The sequence below is a fragment of the Phyllopteryx taeniolatus genome, chromosome 8, assembly GCF_024500385.1.
Source record: "Phyllopteryx taeniolatus isolate TA_2022b chromosome 8, UOR_Ptae_1.2, whole genome shotgun sequence".
In the NCBI taxonomy this organism is placed as follows: Eukaryota; Metazoa; Chordata; class Actinopteri; order Syngnathiformes; family Syngnathidae; genus Phyllopteryx; species Phyllopteryx taeniolatus.
In genome coordinates this window covers 27,045,001-27,065,277 of record NC_084509.1, presented here as the reverse complement: position 1 = coordinate 27,065,277, position 20,277 = coordinate 27,045,001, and the positions used below count along the sequence as shown (strand labels likewise).

General features: G+C 43.2%; 2 protein-coding genes across 5 annotated transcripts in view; one reads left to right on the top strand and one right to left on the bottom strand.

Moving 5' to 3' along the window:
* The window catches only part of timm50 (translocase of inner mitochondrial membrane 50 homolog (S. cerevisiae)), a 36,971-nt gene extending 20,065 nt beyond the window's left edge, over positions 1-16,906 (bottom strand). Inside the window, exons 1-4 of one of the 3 annotated variants that reach the window (XM_061781873.1) lie at positions 16,546-16,906; positions 15,237-15,402; positions 10,932-10,963; positions 5,718-5,739 (exon numbers count right to left, since the gene is read on the bottom strand). In XM_061781873.1, the coding sequence (XP_061637857.1) occupies positions 5,718-5,739; positions 10,932-10,963; positions 15,237-15,402; positions 16,546-16,737 (412 nt within the window). In that variant the 5' untranslated portion in view covers positions 16,738-16,906. The remainder of the gene's footprint in view (positions 1-5,717; positions 5,740-10,931; positions 10,964-15,236; positions 15,403-16,545) is intronic. The other 2 variants (XM_061781871.1, XM_061781872.1) reach the window with 2 other exon arrangements.
* Positions 16,907-20,050: 3,144 nt separating this feature from the next.
* The window catches only part of clip3 (CAP-GLY domain containing linker protein 3), a 14,554-nt gene continuing 14,327 nt past the window's right edge, over positions 20,051-20,277 (top strand). Inside the window, exon 1 of one of the 2 annotated variants that reach the window (XM_061781858.1) lies at positions 20,051-20,201. In XM_061781858.1, the coding sequence (XP_061637842.1) occupies positions 20,197-20,201 (5 nt within the window). In that variant the 5' untranslated portion in view covers positions 20,051-20,196. The remainder of the gene's footprint in view (positions 20,202-20,277) is intronic. The other variant, XM_061781860.1, reaches the window with a different exon arrangement.

Below are 20,277 nucleotides of genomic sequence, written 5' to 3'. Positions count from 1 at the left end.
TTCATCTTCGGAAAATGCTTCCTTTGTCAAAAAATGTACAGTATGTAAAGGCGGTCTTTAATCAACACTTGTTCAACAACGAAACGTCACAAAAGAGCATTGATAGAAGAGTAAAGCAATATATGACCACTTTACTCAGTAACAAGTAATCTAACGGGTTACTATTTCTAAACCAATAACTTATCCTAGTCACTGTCCGTTACTAACACAAAATAAAATAAACACTAGGGCTGTCACTTTTCGAATATTTTTAGAATTGATTATCCCATCGATTGAGTGAATAATCAGATAGACTTATTGTGAATTCAAGTTTATTACGATTCCCCCCCCCCCACCCCGCAGATTACTGTTAATAGATTACTCTTATTTTTTAATAATTTAACAAAACCAAATAAACAACAATAAAGCAATATGACAAGAGAGTGTTATGTGTACTCACCGACCTTTTTGAAACTGAGAGCTACTTCTTGGGTTCTGATTAATGCGAACGAGGGGCAACTAGTTGGATCTGCTTCAGGTTCAACTAAGTGTCAATTACACGTTACTCACACTACGACTGGAAAAAACAATGATTTTCGTAATTGATTAAACTGACCATTATTTTCTCCGTACATTTATTATATGATTAAGTTACTGGTTTGGTCCGTAACGTCAGAAAATCAGCATAAATGTTGATTGTTTTCCCAAATCAAAGCAGATGTTTGCAAATGTGTTATTTTGATTAAACACGAAGAAAATTGGCCCTCTTTCATGGAGGACGACAGAAATCTGAGAATATTTGCTGTTGAGAGGCTGAAATCAGACGATTTGGACAATTTGAAGTTTGACAAAGTCTCTAAACGATTAACCGACTAGAAAAAAAAATAGATAAATTTGATCATCGATTAGTTGTCGATTAATTGTTGCACCTCGACGCCGCAAAATGCTGTGGCAATGTTTGTGATGGCTGCTGAGGTGGCATCAAACGGGGTGCGCTGGGGCCATCCACATGACCAGGACAAGAAAATATGTCACCCAATCACTTTTGGTTAAAAGAGGAACCTGAGAGAACTTTGAACGCATTCGTCGTGCATATCACATCATGATACGATTGTATATGAACATCATGCATCCTGCGACGCATGCAAATGAGCCATGTGCTGGGCTGGAGTCTGTTAAAACGAGGTTCCGCTGCATTGTTCATTGAGACGTCTCAACTCCTCCGAGCTCATCCGTACGGCATTAATATAAGTCATTCTTTGCAAAAGATTACGAATATACGTACCATTATTCCGATATTCGTTGCTTTAAGAGTAGCAACACCACCACATAGATGCTAATTATTAGCCTGTGTGCCTGTTGAATTTTCCATGGTATGTTAGTATTCAGGTAGCAGAGGCTATGTGGCTGCTTTCAATACAACAGGTGAAATGTTCTTTGTTTTATGTTTAATTTGACAAGCATTCACACATTCACACCTACAGATTATTTTAAAGTCCTTTCTGAAACCAACTTGCATGTTTTTGGAATATGGGAGGAAATACAGTCGAGTTTATGTATGCCCTAGTTTTCGTACGATTTGGTTTGTGACAATGTTTTTTGTCTAAATGTTCTCCCGGTTTTCGTAGATCCGCTGAATACACAAGAAAAAAGTCATTTCTTAAGTTGTGGACCCCAAATTACGTTTAAATAAATACATAAATTAATTAATTAAAAAACTTTTTTTTTTTTAATTTATTTTTCCTGAAAACAAAGGAAAATAATCGGGGCATTGGGTCAAAAAAACAATAAGCAGTTGGACTGGAAAAAAAAAATACTGCAAAGAAGCGTGTGCTTCTGCAATAGGTCTATCCCCCCAAAAAATATATGAATTGGTGAATCGCAAATATGTATTCCACAATGCTAGCTTTTATTAAGAACTCAACGCAATAACCCTGCCAGTCTGCTCGGCAACATCGGCATAACACATCCCGCCAAAAGTCAGACCTTCAAAATACAAGCGAGCCAGTATAATAACAGTTTCACCATTTGGATGCAATGCACTGAATCCGCAATAGGTGAACCGTGATACAGTGAGGGAACACTGTAGATGGAATTGCCTTTTGGATTATTGTACGATAGCTGGGATAGAGTCCAGCACGCCCGCGAAACCTAGTGAGAATAAGCGTTATAGAAAATGGATGGATGTTTTAGTCAGGCTTTCTGGAACAGATTCATCAGGAAAAGAAGTGTGCGCCAGATGTGTCAAACAAGACCGCTGCACTGCCGACTACTTTGTGTGAGGGTAAGTCACAAAGTAAGAGTGTGGTGCCCTTGCACTCACTCATTCGTATGCCAAACACTTTATTGCTTTGCTTTTTAATGACTCTCGTTTTGAGGAAAAACAAGTGTCGAAAGAGAAGAAAGGAGAGTAGAGGAGAGGAAGAAACAGGCCTCCTCCTCTTCTTGGCTGCTTTCTCTCCATTCATCTGCTTTCTGCCAACGGTCCTCCTTTCATAATCCAAACTGTGTTTTTGGGCCCGTCACAACAAGCGCCAAATTGGTCGCACATGCCACCTTTTTTTCAGCTTGTGCGATTAAAAATTTCATCTTGTTGCATTTGCGCCAGTGCATGTTTTAATGGTTGAACGTTGCCTTTTTCCCCCCACTACAATCTCTCGAGAGGGGGAGGGAGGGAAGGGGAGAGAGACCGAGAAAAATGAAGGAGGGAGAATACGGAGAGCAAAATAAGCCAAGGGGAGTGTGAGGGTGGGCAGAGAAAAATTAGGAGGGAAAAGATCAAGGATAAACAGAAAAGGCTGAGGAATGCAAGGAGGGAGGGGCCAAGGTGAGGAAGCGGGAGAGAGAGGCGGTGAACGAAGGGAGAGGTCAATGAGGGGAGAGGAGGTGAAGGAGAGAGGATGTCATGAGGGAGGAGGTGGCGACGATACAAAATGACGACGAAGGGGACCTCAGCGGAGGGAAGGATGACGACACGGTGGAAAGAGTGCAAAGGGGGCAAGGACGCTATCGGGCGCCCAACGCAGGCCCGGCATCTGCCGCACGACACCCAACACCTACTCCGCTTTTGCCCATGGCTTGTTTTCTACCTGGGTGACAAACGGCGGCTTGCGTGCGTGCACCTCCTTGTGTTTATGTTGACCACATGTGAACTCACACAGCGGGAATGTTCTGTAGCTTTGACGGAGAACAACAACTCGGCCATGTTGATGCAAACGCGCGCGCGTACACTATACACACGTTCTCTCACATGCATTCACACACGCGCACAGACTCACACTACACACACATTCTCATACTATACGCACACCCTCCCTCCCTCCCTCACAAACACACACACTACACGCACACGCATACAGTGAACACTTTCCAACGGATAAAAACATATCAACGTGTACTTTAAATGTCTACACAACCTCTAAGTCTCTCAATAAGGTAAACACACCCACACACAAATAACACAAACTCGGAGCGCATGTTAACACACCGGTCTAAACGCAACCCAACGAGCCAAAACATCTAAATGTCTACACAACATCTGTGTTTTTTAATGCATCTTTGACACACAGGGGACAACAACAACAAACAAGTAGTTGGAACAAATGCCAAGTCATGACACCGCACGTGGTGTGAGGCGTGCCTCCAAATAGTTGAGTTGCTCCGTACCAACACCGGCTAGCGCATCTTAACTAAGCCTCATCGCATGAACTGTTGAAGCCCGCTCTCTCGCTCGGATGAGACGCCGAACGTCCTCTAAGACAAACGGAACAGTCCATTTGCCATCCGCTCAAAGCCCTGAGGTTGGAATGAATGGAAATCGAAAATTAAACTAGCACTACACGTGCCAAACGGTAGATGAACGTCTGTCTGTCCGTGTTTGAATTTAAGAACAGAAAATGCATGATGGACGGATGGATATATAAGCATACAGTGGGTACGGAAAGTTTTCAGACCCCCTTCAATTTTTCACTCTGTTATATTGCAGCCATTTGTTAAAATCATTTAAGTCAATTTTTTCCCCATTAATGTAGACACAGCACCCCATACGGACAGAAAAAACGGAATTGTTGAAATTTGTACTGACAAGTCCAATCAATATAAGCAAGCACAGCTGGACTCCAATGAAGGTATAGAACCATCTTAAGGATGATCAGAAGAAATGGACAGCACCAGAGTTAAATGAGTGTCACAGCAAAGGGTCTGAATACTTTTGGCTGTGGGATATTTCAGTTTTTCTTTAATAATTCAGCAAAAAAATTTCAACAATTATGTTTTTTTTCTGTCAATATGGGCTGCTGTGTGTACATTAATGAGGGGGGAAATTTTAATTATTTCAACAAATTGACGTACCCACTGTATCTTCAAACCACAATGTTACAATGGCTTACAATAATATTAAATATACATATTAGGAATAAAATATTGATGAACACTTAACTATTGTACTTTAATGTTGGCAGTGGTGTAAAAAGTTTGAGAAACATTGCGGGGGGGATAGGGACCAGGTCACATATACTGAAAATCTGTGGATAATTAACGGCCATTATAATTGCATGAAAAAAAAAAAATTACCCAGAAAATGATTGACGTAGCAGAGATAAACTGCTTATAAGCGTTTTCGGGGTTGGTGCTACTATAGTCACTGGTCGCTTTTTGTGCAAAAAATAGCAATAGGAGGGGTGGGGAAAAGTGGCTGTTTTGTAAGCTAGGTCCTCTCGGTTTGTAGCCATGTTGTTAGTGGAAGCAGTGCACATCAGCACGACTCACCCGGCTCAAATATTCTTTCTGTGAAACTTCTCTTTTAGTTGGTGTGTCATTGCTTCAAGAGGCTGTCGCTAGCTCTCCTCTTGCGTCTGATGGACGGAAGGAAGCTCTCACAGCGTCACTATGGAGGTGTGTGTGTGTGTGTGTGAGCGCGTGCGTGTTTCAGGTGGTCAGATGGCACTTTGGGGGGTGAGTGAATGATGGCTCATGGGCATATGGATCACAGACACACACGCGCACGCATGCACACGCACACACACACACACACACACACACACACACACACACGCACACGCACGCACGTATAACGGCAGTTGGCAGAACCACTGAGGCTCTGTGGTGCCATCCATCATTCAAACGGCAACACAAACACATGTGCCGCTGCCAAAAACGGCAATGAAAACATGCAACAAGATGGAGAGCGCTCACGCTCACACTCACACACACACACACACACACACACTTGAGTAACATTCATAATGTGCATCTGCTGCCGCTTATTAGCATTTCCTGCAGACTGAACTGTAATAAAATCTTGAAAACACTCGCATGCAGCAGATATTTAACAAGGAGAAGAAAAATTACATCACAACAACATTCCATGGAAAACAATGATTATGATTACTTCACATTTAGGGCTGCAACTAACAATTATTTTAATAATCGATTCACCTATCAATTATTTTTTTGATTCATTGAATAAAATAAGACCGGCGTATATTTACTGCTTGAGAGGGTGAAATTTTGAGGATTTGTACAATTTTAAGTTCAACAATGTCTCTAAACGATTAATCGATCATCAAAATATCCAAAAATTTGATAATCGATTCGTTGTTGAGTAATCGATAATTGTTGCACCTCTATTCACATTAGTAACGACAACACTCCTACTTTTTAAACGGCTTGATGAAAGTTCAAGTTGCAGTCTCTTGCGACAACGTATCAGACTAAAAGAAGAGTAACTTCACACTCACCTTTGTCGAACTCATCGGGAATCTGCAGGACACCAAAAACAGACAACCATTAGACAAATGTCCACTCTCGCCAATCAAGTGTCAAGTGTGCCAAATCGTAACAACCCTTTCAGTGCCAAAGACGTGTTTTCAAATATTTTGACTTTTTTTTTCTCCCCCACGGGGGAGGGCTCACCGGAGCCTCGGCGTGAAGCCTCGGTGAGAGCGGGGTTGGCGTGTTTCCCGAACCCCCACCCAGTCTTCTCCCAGCACCCACACTTTGCATCTCGACACATGAGCTGTGACGACATTTGCATCACAGCGCTCTTCTCACCTCATTAGTGAACTGAAAAAGTATAACAGACTGTCATGCGTTTAATTTTATTTCTGATGGGTGTTTCTAGTTGCTCAGGTCTTGCCATTTAGATTGATTGCTTAAACATTAGATAGTGCTTGTTTTTGGCTTTGGGTTTCACCTGTGAAAACTGCATTTGCTGTTAAGCAAACATGAAGACCAGAGAGCTGTCTATGGGAGACAAGCAAACCATTTTAAAGCTGAGAGAAAAGGGAAAATTGATCACCCATCAGTCACATGTTGCAATATTTTCGCTCACTTGAAAAGTGGGTGGCTTCAAATAAAAGGTGCAGAGTTGTTTAAATTATATAGGTGTAAATACCATGAAATAAAAGCTGGAATTCTGAACTTTTGTCTCATATTCATCTTTTGATCTGAAACCCAAATGTCTTCAGTACACAACAAAAACAAAGGAACTGACCTTTGACGTTCCAATACCTTTGGAGGGAACTGTATGTATGTGATGTCTTAGTTTATTTTTTTAATATTTGCAGATTTTCCCCAAAACGTTTTTCACGTCATTATGGGGTGTTATGTGTAGAATTTTGAGGAAAATAATGAATTTATTTCATTTTGGGATGAGGCTGTAACCTAACAAAATGTGGAAAAAGTGCAATGCTGTGAATACTTTCCGGATGCACTGTAGTTTCTCTCTTTGTTTTTTCCAGACGAGAAAAGAAGTACTGTATGTGACTTAAGTGTGGCAGCGTTAACATGTTTCCCACAAACCCTAACCCACCCTAATCCTAACCTTAACCCATCCTCAACCGTCTTAAGCACCACCCGAGCCTTAAACCTAACCATAACAAACTTCTTTGTTTTTCTTTGGTACAAATGTAATACATGTTTGGGATGGCGATCTCGTCACATCTGTGTAGCCTGTCCTTGCCGCGATGCAGGAGCCAATCATGTGGGAATCCAAATAACGCGACCTTAACGCAACCTGCGCTGCCTTTCAGATATCCATCCGCCGTTAAGATAAAGGAGCATGTGCGCTCAAAATGAAGTGTCAGGTTAATCTTAGACTTTCTAAGACTTGAGTTTCTCTCAATAGTGTAATGTTCCCTTCTATTTTGTATAGGCAAACAGTACTTGACTTGCGAAAAGGTTTAGATTAATTAATTTTTGAAGTACATTAGTTTTATATGTCAGCATCTAAGCCATGCAGCTAGCTCCCTGATTAGTCAAAGATGCTGTTGAGAGGGTTGTTTTCCTGGCTGTATGCTGGGATAAGGCGCCAATCACTTACTGCGAGTAAGTGATTGGCTGTGGAAGCTATGAGTGGATGACCTTCAAATGTGAAAGTAGAACAGCCATTAGTTTTCTCTTTTTCTCTTTTGTGGCTATTTCATTGCATGCTGTTAATAAAAAAAAAATAATAATAATGTTTTCTTTAGACTTTACACTGATTTTATCGGCCTGATCGGTATCGGTCGATATTTAGCATTTTATGCTGATTGGCTGATCGGCTTTAACGTCATAATTCGCCCATCTGATCAATGACGTCTTTGATCGGTTCCGCAAAAGACATTTACTCTGCCATCATGCACAGTATATTTGAATCCAAAAGCTAGTTTATTTTTAGCCTTGTCGCGTCTTTTGACATAGTACTATAAATATCTAACGGCCAATAAAGTTATTTATAAAAAAAAAAAAAAAAAAAAACGTCTGCGGTGTGGAACAGACAACACGTCTGAGACAGACAACACGTAATGCCCGGATCAGACTGCAAGACAAATTTGCTCTTTCACGATTGCACTGTCGGACTACTGCAATAGAATCTTGTATTCCGATAGCAGCGCATCCCGTTTTTTACGATCACTGGGTTTTATCTTGCCAACTCAAGTGCGACCGGATACACTCGTTACCGTGGCGACGACAACAAGAGTGGATCGCGTCGACTGTATTAGAAGGACAAAATGGGGAAAAACTTGTGTTGGTGGTCACCGGTGCTCAGGCCAGGAGAGGATGTTCGTTTAAGGCATGTTCACGTACTTTTAACACGATACGGCTCGCAAGCAGGCAACAAAACGTCATGTAGCCTAGCAAGCTAGCGGTAGCACGAACGGTTGGATGTAAACACGCCGCCGTTCTGTCGAATCATGCTCTAAAGTTTCGGTGTGGGTGAAGTCATTTCATTAAAAATAAAGTGATCTAATTACAGTAAGTGAGCACCCATTATTTCTGTCACGTTGTAATGTTGGTTTGACCTGACTGATTAGAATACACGATCTGACTAGGGCAGTGATTTCCAACCTTTATGGAGCCAAGGAACATATTTTACAATTGAAAAATCTCACGGCACACCAACAAACCAAAATGTCACCAACAGTGGATACATTCATTACTGTATTTACTTCCTCCCATCTAATAGAAGACCATTCATTTGTTCTATCACTATGCCTCACTGGCATAAATAGAGGAAAAAAGATTACATTATTCATTGTAAATGTATTTTTTTTTTTTGCAATTAAGTACACAAGTATATACAGTAAATGAACAGGTCATTTCAATAGACACATTCCTCCATCTTGTGATGGGATCGGTGATCGTTTATCGTTTTTTTCAACTCGCTGATCGGCCCCAAATATCACACTGTTACACGGCTTTCTGCATCCATAGTGATTTGATAACGTTGATACACATTACATTTTTATTTTGATTTGTTGAGTCTCATGCCCAGGCTAAACATTCGCACAATATTTATTGTGAGACTCGGCAAACTGTGTAAAAATGTTACCAAAAGCGACTTAATGGTGTACACTGTTCATGTCGGGTGCAGGGTTGGAACCTCACAGGCCTCTGAAGAAGCTTCCAACAAGTGATGAAGCTGTGGAAGAAGAGGGGGAGGATGAAGGTGGAAGAAGTGTGCCTGTACTTTGAAGTGAGGCACAGGAAACAATCGAGGACTCGACACGAGTGTGAGAAGCTTGCGAGCAAGGAGGACGAGGAACAGCCTGATGCACACTGCTGCCCTCTGCAGGACAAACAGCGGAAGCCGTCATTCTAGAGCCAACGAGGAGTTCCACCTCGCGGAACCATTACAACTGCACTTGGGCTGAAATCATTTCAGAAATTTTTCAGCCTTTACGGTCGCTTTTTCAGCCTTTACGGTCGCTTCTGTCACAGAAGCGACCGTAAATTAACAAACATTTTTGTATAAAAGCGGGTGCCCCGGACGGCAAGAACAAGTATTTTCATCCACGACGTGGCCATTCTCCAACTCTCCTGCCTCAAGTCCCTTCGGCAATACTCGGGAAACATAAAGCCTTATTTTTTTAACAAACAATGTTTTTTTAAAGGAATACATTCGTGTTTAGGGGCAAAAAAAGTCATTACGAGAATGAAGTTGTATTTTCCGATAAATTTGTTTGTGTTTTCCTAATATTATGGGAACCGCGCCTGTTTTTGGGGAGACAGCGTCTCAATCTTGAAGAACAAAAGCACCAATACTGCTTGTTGCGATGCGTGCCGGCTGCTCACGTCAAAGGAAGCACGGCGTGTGTTCGGGAACTTAACCTTTAGAATGCTGAATAATAAAACCTGAGTGGCGATGTTTCCCACAGTGAAAGCTTCAAAGTGAAGCAGGAAGTTGCTCCATGCGGTCCGGCCCAACAAAAGGTTGCAGCGGGTGTGAGAAGTGTGCCCTTTGAAGTGCGTGGAAGTGGGATCATCGGCATAATTGGGATAATGGGGCTCTTTGATGCCCCCCCCCCCCAAAGTCACAGTTCCAGACACAATAGATGCCGAAATAAAAGTAGATTCACGCCAAACTTGTCAAAAGCCTGCAAGGCCACGTGGCGTGGGACAAAAGGTGAGAGAAGTGTGCTACGTGCGCGGCGGGCGCCTGCGAAGTGTGTCCGTCGCGCAGGAAGACGATCCCGCGGACAGGAAAGGCTTTCCCCGCAGACTGACGAAGTGTGCCCACTTAAGGGCCCATCTCACCGACGCAGACGTCCCCAGACTGCCGAGACTGATCAATCGCGGCCACTGCAAAACATTGCTTGCGCTCTCACCGGAAAGACGTCTCGCAGACGTCACCGGACAACGTCGCAACCAAGTCACCCCAAGTCGCTGATATAGGCCTATATATACTATTAGAGGTCAAAGGAGAACAAAGAAAGGTTGTGTCTCGGGTTTAGCCGGGCGACTGTTTGAACCTCTATTACCTGGTTCTTTTATTCTGGTCGAAGTGATCCTTCGACGATTAGTCCAGATGAAAAGTTGAACAATTTATTTGAAACTACAGAGTCAAACAATAAGGTTGGTAAAGGTTCAGCGCGGAGGTCTCGCCATTGGCAGGGATACGTCAGTACGTCCGCCAAATTGAAGTGTCACTTCTGCTTGTGCCGAACGGCACACTCCAACAACGTTTCCGAACGTTCCGAAGCACGTTTGACGTCCATAAAATCCGAAACATTGTGGCGATCGTTCTGATATATTCCCAAATTGAAGTCAGCATAGGTAGAGATGATGACGTTGCACTTTTGTGACAACGTGGAGTGTATAGGAAAACGCTTTATAACGTCTATAAACTCCAAAACATTGGGGTGATTGTTCGGATACTTTCCGAGGTTGACATGGCCATAAGTAGAGATGTCTGCATAAATGTTGATGACGATCGATTGCAGTTTTGTGACATTAAGCTGCGTAAAGCTTTTTCTCTATCGTCAGCGTACAGAGGAGACTCCAAAAAGTCCCCGTTCGATTTCCGTTTGACTCTTTGGCGACCCGGCTATTCTCCAGGAGACGTCACGGGGACGTCTCGGCAACCAGACTCGAGTCACCATCAGGTCGCCAACTAGTCGGCAGGCCAGCGAGATAGGGGTCTTATTGTGTGTGTGTGTGTGTGTGTGCACGTGAGTGTGTGTGAACCCTACCTGGTTTCCTTGTTCGTCTACTGAATTGGTCCCTAAAAATGGAGGGGAAAAAAGGAGTGTGAATACCTAAAACATTTTTTGGAACATGAAGTAGACTTCTTGAGGTTTACGATAAATTTAACAAATTACAAGTAGGGCTGGGTATCGTTAAGAACCTCGTGATTCGATTAAGACTCTTTAGGTTTGCAATTCAATTCAATTTTGATTTAAATGCTTGATTCAGTAAGAAGTCGAAATACACAAATAGAGCGCCCGTTGATGGTATGTCACTTCACATTTTTTGAGCAATAAAGCATCTCAAGCAACTCGCTTGCTTATATAGAGTACAAAACAAAACAAAAACACAGTTTTGTATTAACATTAAAAAGTACAGTGCATGTAAACTTAATATTTATTTTCCCTTGGAAATTGGGATGAAAATAAATCCTACCTGGCACCAGAGGTGCAACAATTAATCGATTACTATTGGATCATCAAATGAATTGACAACCATTTTGATAATCGATTAATCGTTTTGAGACCTTGTTTAGCTTAAAACTGTCCAAATCCTCAGAATTTCAGCCTCTCAACAGCAAATATTCTGCATAAACTTTCTGCAGTCATCCATGAAAGCAGACTGATTATCTGTGTGTTTTTCAAAATAAGACATTTGCAAAAATCTGCTCTTACTTTTAGTACTTACTTTTATCATTTGTGCCAATTTTACGGACCAACCCAGGGATTGAACCATAATCATTGTCTGTGCTTTTTCTGCAATGTCAATTTGAGATAATGTCCTGTTTTTGAAGAAAGGGATGGAAAATAAAAACATATGCATTTTATTTGTAGTTATTTATTTATTTTACCTGATTAATCGATAAGCGACAGATTAATGGATTACTAAAAAAAGAAATTGCAACCCGGATTCTAGTCATGTAATATCCTTTCTAATTGTTTTGCTGCCACAAACCTCATCAATGTGCCACCAGAGCAGAAAATGAGTTATGCTCGCTTCTTGGAACTTGCTGAAATCAGCTGACTTTTACTTGTAGAGGTGCCAACCAAAAGGCCAGTTGAAACAAATTTCCAATCTTACATGACACATTCCTGCCTCTCTAAATGCACAATAGTGCTTCCTGAAGGCCCGCCGACAAAGGGTTTGCACCGGCAGGAAGATTCAAACCTGATACGAACGACAAAAGCTACAAACGTGCGTAAAATTCATCCAGCAGCTTCAAGATGACACGCTGCTATTCCCAAGAATAATTACCACAGCAAAATAGACCCATCTGAAGTTCCATTTTGGAAACCGCCTCTCCTCGTTTGGGTATTCACTTCAATATACTCCATTGAGAAGTCAAAGGTGCAAGAGAATTAATCCGAGGCGGATGTGGAAGGACAAAGAGAAGCGGCCATGAGTGAGCGTCGGTCGGTGGAGACCTTCACTGTTGATGCTCTTCATGACACTGGAACATTCCTCACAACGTTTCCTTCAAACGCGGCACGTCACACCATTAGCGTTCGTAAAAAAAAGTTGCTCGCCAGGGTTGACAAAGACACAAAATCCAGCAGATGAGCGTGCCACTGCGGCACTTCTGGAATCCTTCATTGCGCTTTCAAATACGAATGAGTCAAATGTCTTCATTGTTGACTAAGGGGAGAAGCGGTGACAATCTCTTATGGTCAAACTCTCAATGCTGCTCACTCTGAGTGACAGCTGCGAGCTCCGCCCACAAAAGGGGCTGGGTGGGAGCAGGAAGCCGGCGTCGCCCGCCGCTCGACTCTACCCACTGAATGACGACTGCGGCTAAAAGTCAACTTTAATCACTCTTCTTGTTCATTGCTTCTCAAGAAGAAATACTTATACACTGGTACCTTGATTTGCAAGTTTATTTTGGTCCGTGACCAAGCTCGTACGTCAAATAAACTTTCCCCCTTGAAATGAACTGAATCCATTCCAGGCCCACAAGAAAAATAAATAAATAAATAAATACATTTAAAAAATAATAATAATAACAATAATAAATGTTAAAAAAAAATCACTTATTTTTTTATACTTTTTTTGTTTGTTTTTAAGAAAAGCACTCTATCATATAAAAATCTAATACAGTGAACCGAGCCCTGCCATGAGTATCAGAGAATAGACGACGCCTGCCCACAAAAGGGGTTTGGAATTGCCTATAAAGAAATGAACACGGAGAGGACCAAATAAGCAGAACGGTATTCCGTTCGGGTTGATTCACCGTCTGTGGTCACACCGAAAGAAAGATGAATCGACACAGAAAGAAAGATGCAGCCGGCATGTACACAATCATGACCCATCTTACATAAACCACTGTATTCACAACACACACAAACACAAACAACTCGCAGCGCATCTTGGATCAAATCAATAAAATATCTTTTGTTCAATCGCTGTGTTAGGCCAATGGGCACCAGCTGCGCGTCTCAATTGACACGTCGAGACTGCACAGAACGCTTCCGTTTCCGGCCGGCTCGAACGCTTCTGTTTACGCTCCGAGCGGGCTGGCTAACGGCGGCGGAGCTCAAAGAACGAAATCATTTCAGAAACTAATTCAGCTCATGCCGTTTACTGAAAAGATTTGTTCTTTTGAACGAAACGTTCGTGAACGAAACAACACTATATCAGGAGTCCTACTTAAAATACGGGTTTATCGCAACAGTTAACTCTCACGCACAAAGTGCGCTCTGATACAGATACAGTCGTAGGTTGCTGCTCGACACAGGCAGAACTACTTTTACGACAGGCAGAACTACTTTTACGGAGTTCAAAGTCTACTCTTATTGAGAACGGAACAGCAGTCTGGTCTGGCTGCCTACAAGAACTACGACCACCACTCCTGCATCGCGCCCACAGTGGATGCACCACGAACGGCGAAGGAGGAAGCAGAAGCGAGGCAAGCGCGTGTGTGTGTGTGTGTGTGTGTGTGTGTGTGTGTATATATATATATATGTGTGTGTGTGTGTGTGTGTGTGTGTGTGTATATATATATATATGCATGTATGTATGTACGCCACCACAGCCGGTCCATGAGAAAAATGCCGACTCCTAACCGGTCCGCGGCGTAAAGAAGGTTGGGGAACACTGCTTTGGAGGACCATGCCAGGGGCTGATATTGTGCCACCATGAGCCAAGTTGTGGTGACCCTGTCAGAACCGCTACTGGTCCAGTATGTATATTCATTATATGTTTCAATGATTACTCATACATTCATTCTAACACTCATGTGAATCAACTTTTTGAACAGTTTTGAGGGACAAAATATTGACAGTAGGGTTGTCCCAATCACAATTTTTGCAGCAGAGTCTCAGTCTTTGAATTTAAGGATCTGATACCTCGACTATACATTAAAAAAGAGTGTGCATCCAAATTTTCTCAAATTAATGTGTAGCCTATGCATACAAAATATATACAAAGAATATAACATATATAGTAGGATGCTTAATTTCATGGTGCATTTAGACATTTCTATTTTCTTAGTTTAGCGTGTTAGGCTTTCATGATCATTTTGCGTGTCCCATATTATTTTGTACTTGAAGTTAAGTCGTTTGAATGCATCACAATTGTTAACCCAACCGCTTTTGGGAAGGCCATTCAATCGGTGGCCGTGGTGGCTGCGGTCCATTTAGCTATGTTGTCACCAGTTAGCCACTTGTTGCTCTGCTAAACTCCTCCCAAGGTTGCTGGGCCCACTAGTGGAAAAGCTGCCCAGTGCTCATATCACAGTTTGCCTTTCTCTCCCCGCATTAAGAATGTAATCCTGAAAAATAATTTTCATATTTCATAAATGTACCTGTAATCTGATAATATATTTTCCCAACTGTACTGGATTACAGTTAAAAAAATGTTTTAATGCTGAATACATAATACATGTATTCCGTGACATCTGTCCAAGCCCGTTTCCACGTACCCCTGGTTGGGAAACACTGGCCTCGGAGATTGGTTTCTCTGGAAAGCTGAGTCTTTGTGTCAATGTATATAAAATTGTAAGCGCATCCAAATTTCAAGTGTAATTCGATGTTTCACCTTCCCAGCGAGCTAGACTTACTACAGGCTCCAAAGCCCAAAAGAAAAGTGCGCGATGGGAGAAGAAGCGGAAGGCCAAATCTGACAGGCGACGCCCACTTTTTAGGCCTGCTCCACCCAGGGCACATATCTGGTGCGCAAGTGGCCCGGAGAATCTGCGCAGCCAGAGACGGACGGGGCAACTGTGTGTTTTTTCCCCTCCTATGCACATGGGAGACTACGGCCTATTGAGAACAAGGCCGGAAAAACGAGAACAAGCGGTCGACGTGTGCGCTCACCAAATATGTAGACGATGCTGACGGCGCCGCCCAGGCCCATGAGGCCCGCCAACCTGAGCACCATCTTCTTGGCGTAGGCAGTGTTCTCCTTCTGCTTCTTGTCGCCGCCTGCCTGCTCGCCTCCGCCGCGCGCAGCTTCCACGCCCTCTGCAGGAGGCGGCTGGCCCTGCAACGCAACATATCACAAGCGCACAAACTCACTGAAAATATTTTGGCATTTATAACACATCCATGAATTTAGCATCAAAGAATAAGTTGGTTGAAAACAAAAACCAAAATAAAGCATTATGCATGATGCCAATACAAAATATGCATGTGAGGGGCAGATATTGCTATTGTCCACTTGGGGTCACCATTGTCACGTTTGACAGTGTAGTTAGTATCTCTGACTTTGAATGTGTGTGGCTTTAAAAGGTGGGGCCCGGTCTGGTGAGTGACAAGGGAGTCAGCGAATGAGAGTGTCAAGTTGGCTGGCTGTTAAATGGCTAACGGTTAGTCAGTCAGTTGTGGCCATCGCCTTGTGCTTGCTCGTGTGGGGTTCCGTCTGTCTTTTAATAAGCGAGGAGTGTAGTCTTAGACCTGCTCCATGTGTAAAGTGCCCTGAGACAACTTTTGCTGTTTGGTGCTACATAAATCCATTTGAATTGAAATAGGACAGATATGTGGGCAAAAGGGCAGGAAAGAGGACACCGGCGGCTCTGCTCTTAACCTTCACGCAAAACAAACCTTCGGTGCCAACACAAGACATGCAAGGCCTCCCACACATCAGATGACGTTTGAACTCACCAGCAGAGCAGAGAAGTGTGTGCGTGTAATTTTACAGGGACGTTACACCACTGAGTAAATGGCACACGCATCCTAACTTTATGCCAATTGCCATCCGTAGTAACCACACACACAACGTTTTTTTCCCCCAAAGTGTTTGCTCTTACCATGGTTAAACCTACAGAAATTGTCGAATTGCAGTTAGTGACAGTGCTAGCATGCTATCAGTAGCCAACAGTCGGAGTTTCATTCAAACGTTGGTGGACACACGGGAAGACATAGTACACTTGTGGCTTCTCTACATACGACGTTTATCATCCGGAGGTGTGGACTGCATTCTCTACTTGTCTCTATATCTGACAAAAATCGTTATTTTGGAAGTAAATTAAGCTAACGACAAGTTGGACATGCTAGTAGAACGGTTTGTTTTACAGACCGGGACGTCTCCATTAACAACGTCGCGCTTAAAATCAGCCGCATTCTCTCGTTCCCACCCCCCGATGTTGACTCGCTACTAACATCGAGCGCACCCTGGGCGCCTCACCTGACTCTGCTGTTGGAGCCGCTCCTGGAGAATCGCCTGAGCCAGACCCCCCGTCGCACCGTCGTGCCCGGCCGCCGGTTTGTCCGTGGACAGTGTACGTACGACGTCCACCGCGGCGGGCGCACCGCAGCGGAGCCTGAGGAGGCCCCGGCTCGCTCGCACACACATGGGGAACGCACACGAAGCCGACATCTTGGATGGCAGTTACCGGCGAGCGCCTTCAAGTCTTCCACTCCGAGCTAAAGGATAAAACCACCCAATTGGTTGCAGCTCGTGAGTGGCAGGCATGACAACTTCTCAACGAGGGAGAAGGCCTCCGAAGGACGGCGAAGTGGGCGTGATCTGTCTGTACAGGCCAATCACAAATTAGAGTGAGTCTGACCTTCGAATGCGACGCAACTCCACCATGTCGGTTGAGGGCAAAATCCCCAAAGTTCTTATAAGACCTAATATTGGTTTAGGGAAGAAAAAAACAAAACAATATTGGTCTCACAGAGACCAATATAAAGGCTGCACAGTTAAAATTTCATTAATATAATATTACAGCAATACATTGATATTTAAGATCAACTGTGCCTTTATTGCCTACTTGCTTGACAGCCTGATTGAACGTGTATGTGTATAGAAGAGGTGTCCTCTTTAAACCAGATGATTAGCGTTACGTAAATACATACATACATAAACTATATGAATGTAGTTCTTCCGGTTATCACGAGAGTGCGTGTGCGCGGAATAAATCTCAAAGCGTCAGCAGCAGGAACTGTTTTTTTTTTCACTCGTTATATTCCTGCCAACATAACATAAAAGTATTGCATCATATAAAATAAAAGTATATTTTGAGAGAGAGACATCACCGACATCATCACCATTCACCGCCATCCTCCTCCTCCTCCTCCTCCTCCTTTTCATCACCACCATCATCATCATCATCTTCATCGTCGGTGTTGTCTTGAGAGCGGATCGTCGCCTTTCAGCAGCAAGTGGCTTGTTTTCAGGTAAAACAATCCTTATTTTCCTTCAATTAACTTTGCGATTGATGGTCGCGTTTGGAGCGCTCGTGTCCGCGTTGTTGGTGTGCGCGCGGTCACGACGACGAAGAGGAGCACAAAAGCATCCTGAAATAATCATTTAAAAAAAACCTCGCGTTTCTCTTCCCTCTCCACCTTCACAAAGCATTTGGCCAAAACAATATTTCGTATTCTATTTTATGATCGTTTTCCTTTTGCTGCGCACGTTGGCCTCCAAAGCGCCGCGTTGGATGATGTTGTTTTGTTCGCCTCCGGAAAGGCAAACTCGACAGTTAGGAGCACGCACTCTGATTTATGCGACGTTTTGTGCATCTGTGAGTGGTCGTGTACATGTAAAATGGAGGCTGAGAGGAGATGGAGGAGGGGGACGCCACAGCCTCACGTGCACAGTATGAGTACGAATGTACGCATGTTCAAAGATCACAGCAGAATCATGTGCACTTATTTCTAAATCCACGTCGTAGGATGTGTTCCTTCCGTTCTTGATTCATAATACGTACTGTAATCCGTAGGCCCACCTATGATGTGTTAATTTTACGTGGAAAAGAAGAACTTACTGCAAAACCCAATCAGCAAGCTATTGCCACTGGCCGCTTCCTTATCGAATGAGATTTGAATCCCCAAAGATGACGTTGACCTTTGGTGCCACCGTCAGAGAAGTCATTTAAGTCATCACGTGTGAGCGTTTTGCGTAGGCCTTGCCGGCCCATTTTTAGGAAACAGAGGAGCGTGGAAACAGAGGAGCTAGGACCTCGGAAGTTCCAAATATAGAAATGAGATGCAGCCTTTGTATTGGTGCGAGGCAAAATCGTTTCATGCCATCGCTCCAATAATGGACGGGATGATGGGCCGAACAAAAATATTGGATGACCCCAGCCCTAGTAAACACAATCACAAACAGAGCACAATAAAGTGTTGTTGCCTTGGAACACAGCATAGGAAAACAACCATGGACAATGAGCCGCATGCTGCTTCACCGAGCCTCAAGACAAATACGTGATTAAGTGCGCACACGTTGCAGCATTTGTCATCATCGCAGTGAACTTATTTGGAGACACAATTCGAAGGATGCAGCCCATTTGCACGTGCTCTGCGCTCCACATATTAATGTCGTCCGCACGCGCCACATATTAGTCATAAAACTTCTGTCTCCCTTTGCAATTTGCACGCCGTCGGCGGGATTTTGTTGGGGATTTGCCGGAGAGAAAAGGAAAGGTTCTAACAAATAAAAGGTGGTTGCCGTGGCAGCCGGTCGAACGCAAGCATGATTTAAGAAGAGCAGGCGCACCGTAAAATGGGATTTCTTTTGATTATGATTCCGTATTTGATGAGATTTGCGCGCTTGCTGACGCATGCGCTCCTGTTGCGTAAGCCGAGTTGTGTTCAGAAGGCCCATGTCGCGCGCACGTTACACTAAAGCACATAAGACTCATTTCCATATCATTTGCTCAATAACTGTAAAGACATGGCACACTGAATTTCAGTTTGGAATTCCAATTCATTTGGCTGATATGAGTATTTGAATGATTGGCAGTTGTAATCTGTCAAAAGGTCATCATTGTTTCTCAGAAGAAAAAATAAAGTAATACTTTTCAAAGTTTGAATGCCAACACGAAATCCGCATTTGAATGTTTTGTGACGTTGCTGATGACGTTTTGGATTTTTGGATGACATTTTTCTCCTATTGCTTGATTTGCCTTAACACAAATGCATCTTTGCGTGCAAAGAGTTCCCCTTTTTGCTCCTTTTAGACACGTTACTCACGCTGTCTTTCGCGTTAATTCACTGCAGAGAGCCTCATGATGTTGTTGCATCACACCAGAGGGATCTGCGGTGGGCCAGCCATTTTGCATTCACGGAATAGCAGACAGCAATATGAATGCTGTTTTTTATTTGTGAAAGTGTGGTAGCTATTGCACGTCTTTGCCGTTATTACGATTGTATCAAGGCAAGAGTGTAACGGCTTGAATGAGTAGTCGGGATCATTTGTGCAACATTTCTCACACCATTTTTATCAAGCTGTTTATGTCTTTACCGTTATGCAGTTTTGTCTTTTCCGCTATGCAAGAAATGTATTTCAATGGGCCACCACCAGTTCCTCTGTCAAACCAGGATTGCCTTTGCTATGAATGCTTCAAATTTGAAAGCATAACTAACTTTTTGAAAATAGGACTCCAGATCAAACCGAGGCGGCGTCAAACAATTGCTCATTTTGAATATATTTTGTCTTTACAGTTGTTGATCAAATTATATGAAAATGACCCATAAAGAACAAGTCATACCGTTGTATGACGCTCAAACACAAGGAGACAAAGTCGGCAGAGCTTGTTTTTTGCTTGTGAATGCCATTGTTTGTTGTTGTTGTTTTTTTTTTAACTCATTCACTGCCAGCCTACCCAGTTAAAATGGATATTTGACTTCTAAAGCCGTCAATGGCAGTGAATGTGGTAATACACGCGAATGCATGCTGCAACGGACGGTAAGGGTGTTGTTGTAGCATGTAGCATGTAGCTCAGGAGGCAGACAAAACAAAACCAAGAAGAGCACTGCTGTGTGTCTTTGCACTGTCGCGACATCTCCTACGCCGACGCGAGAAAAGTCTGTGAGCGTTCTCTTCAACAACATGCGGTAAATACGCACCAGCGCAGACGTGGAGTTTCATAGGTCGTTACACGATTTCAAATGGGAAATTGAAACATGATCG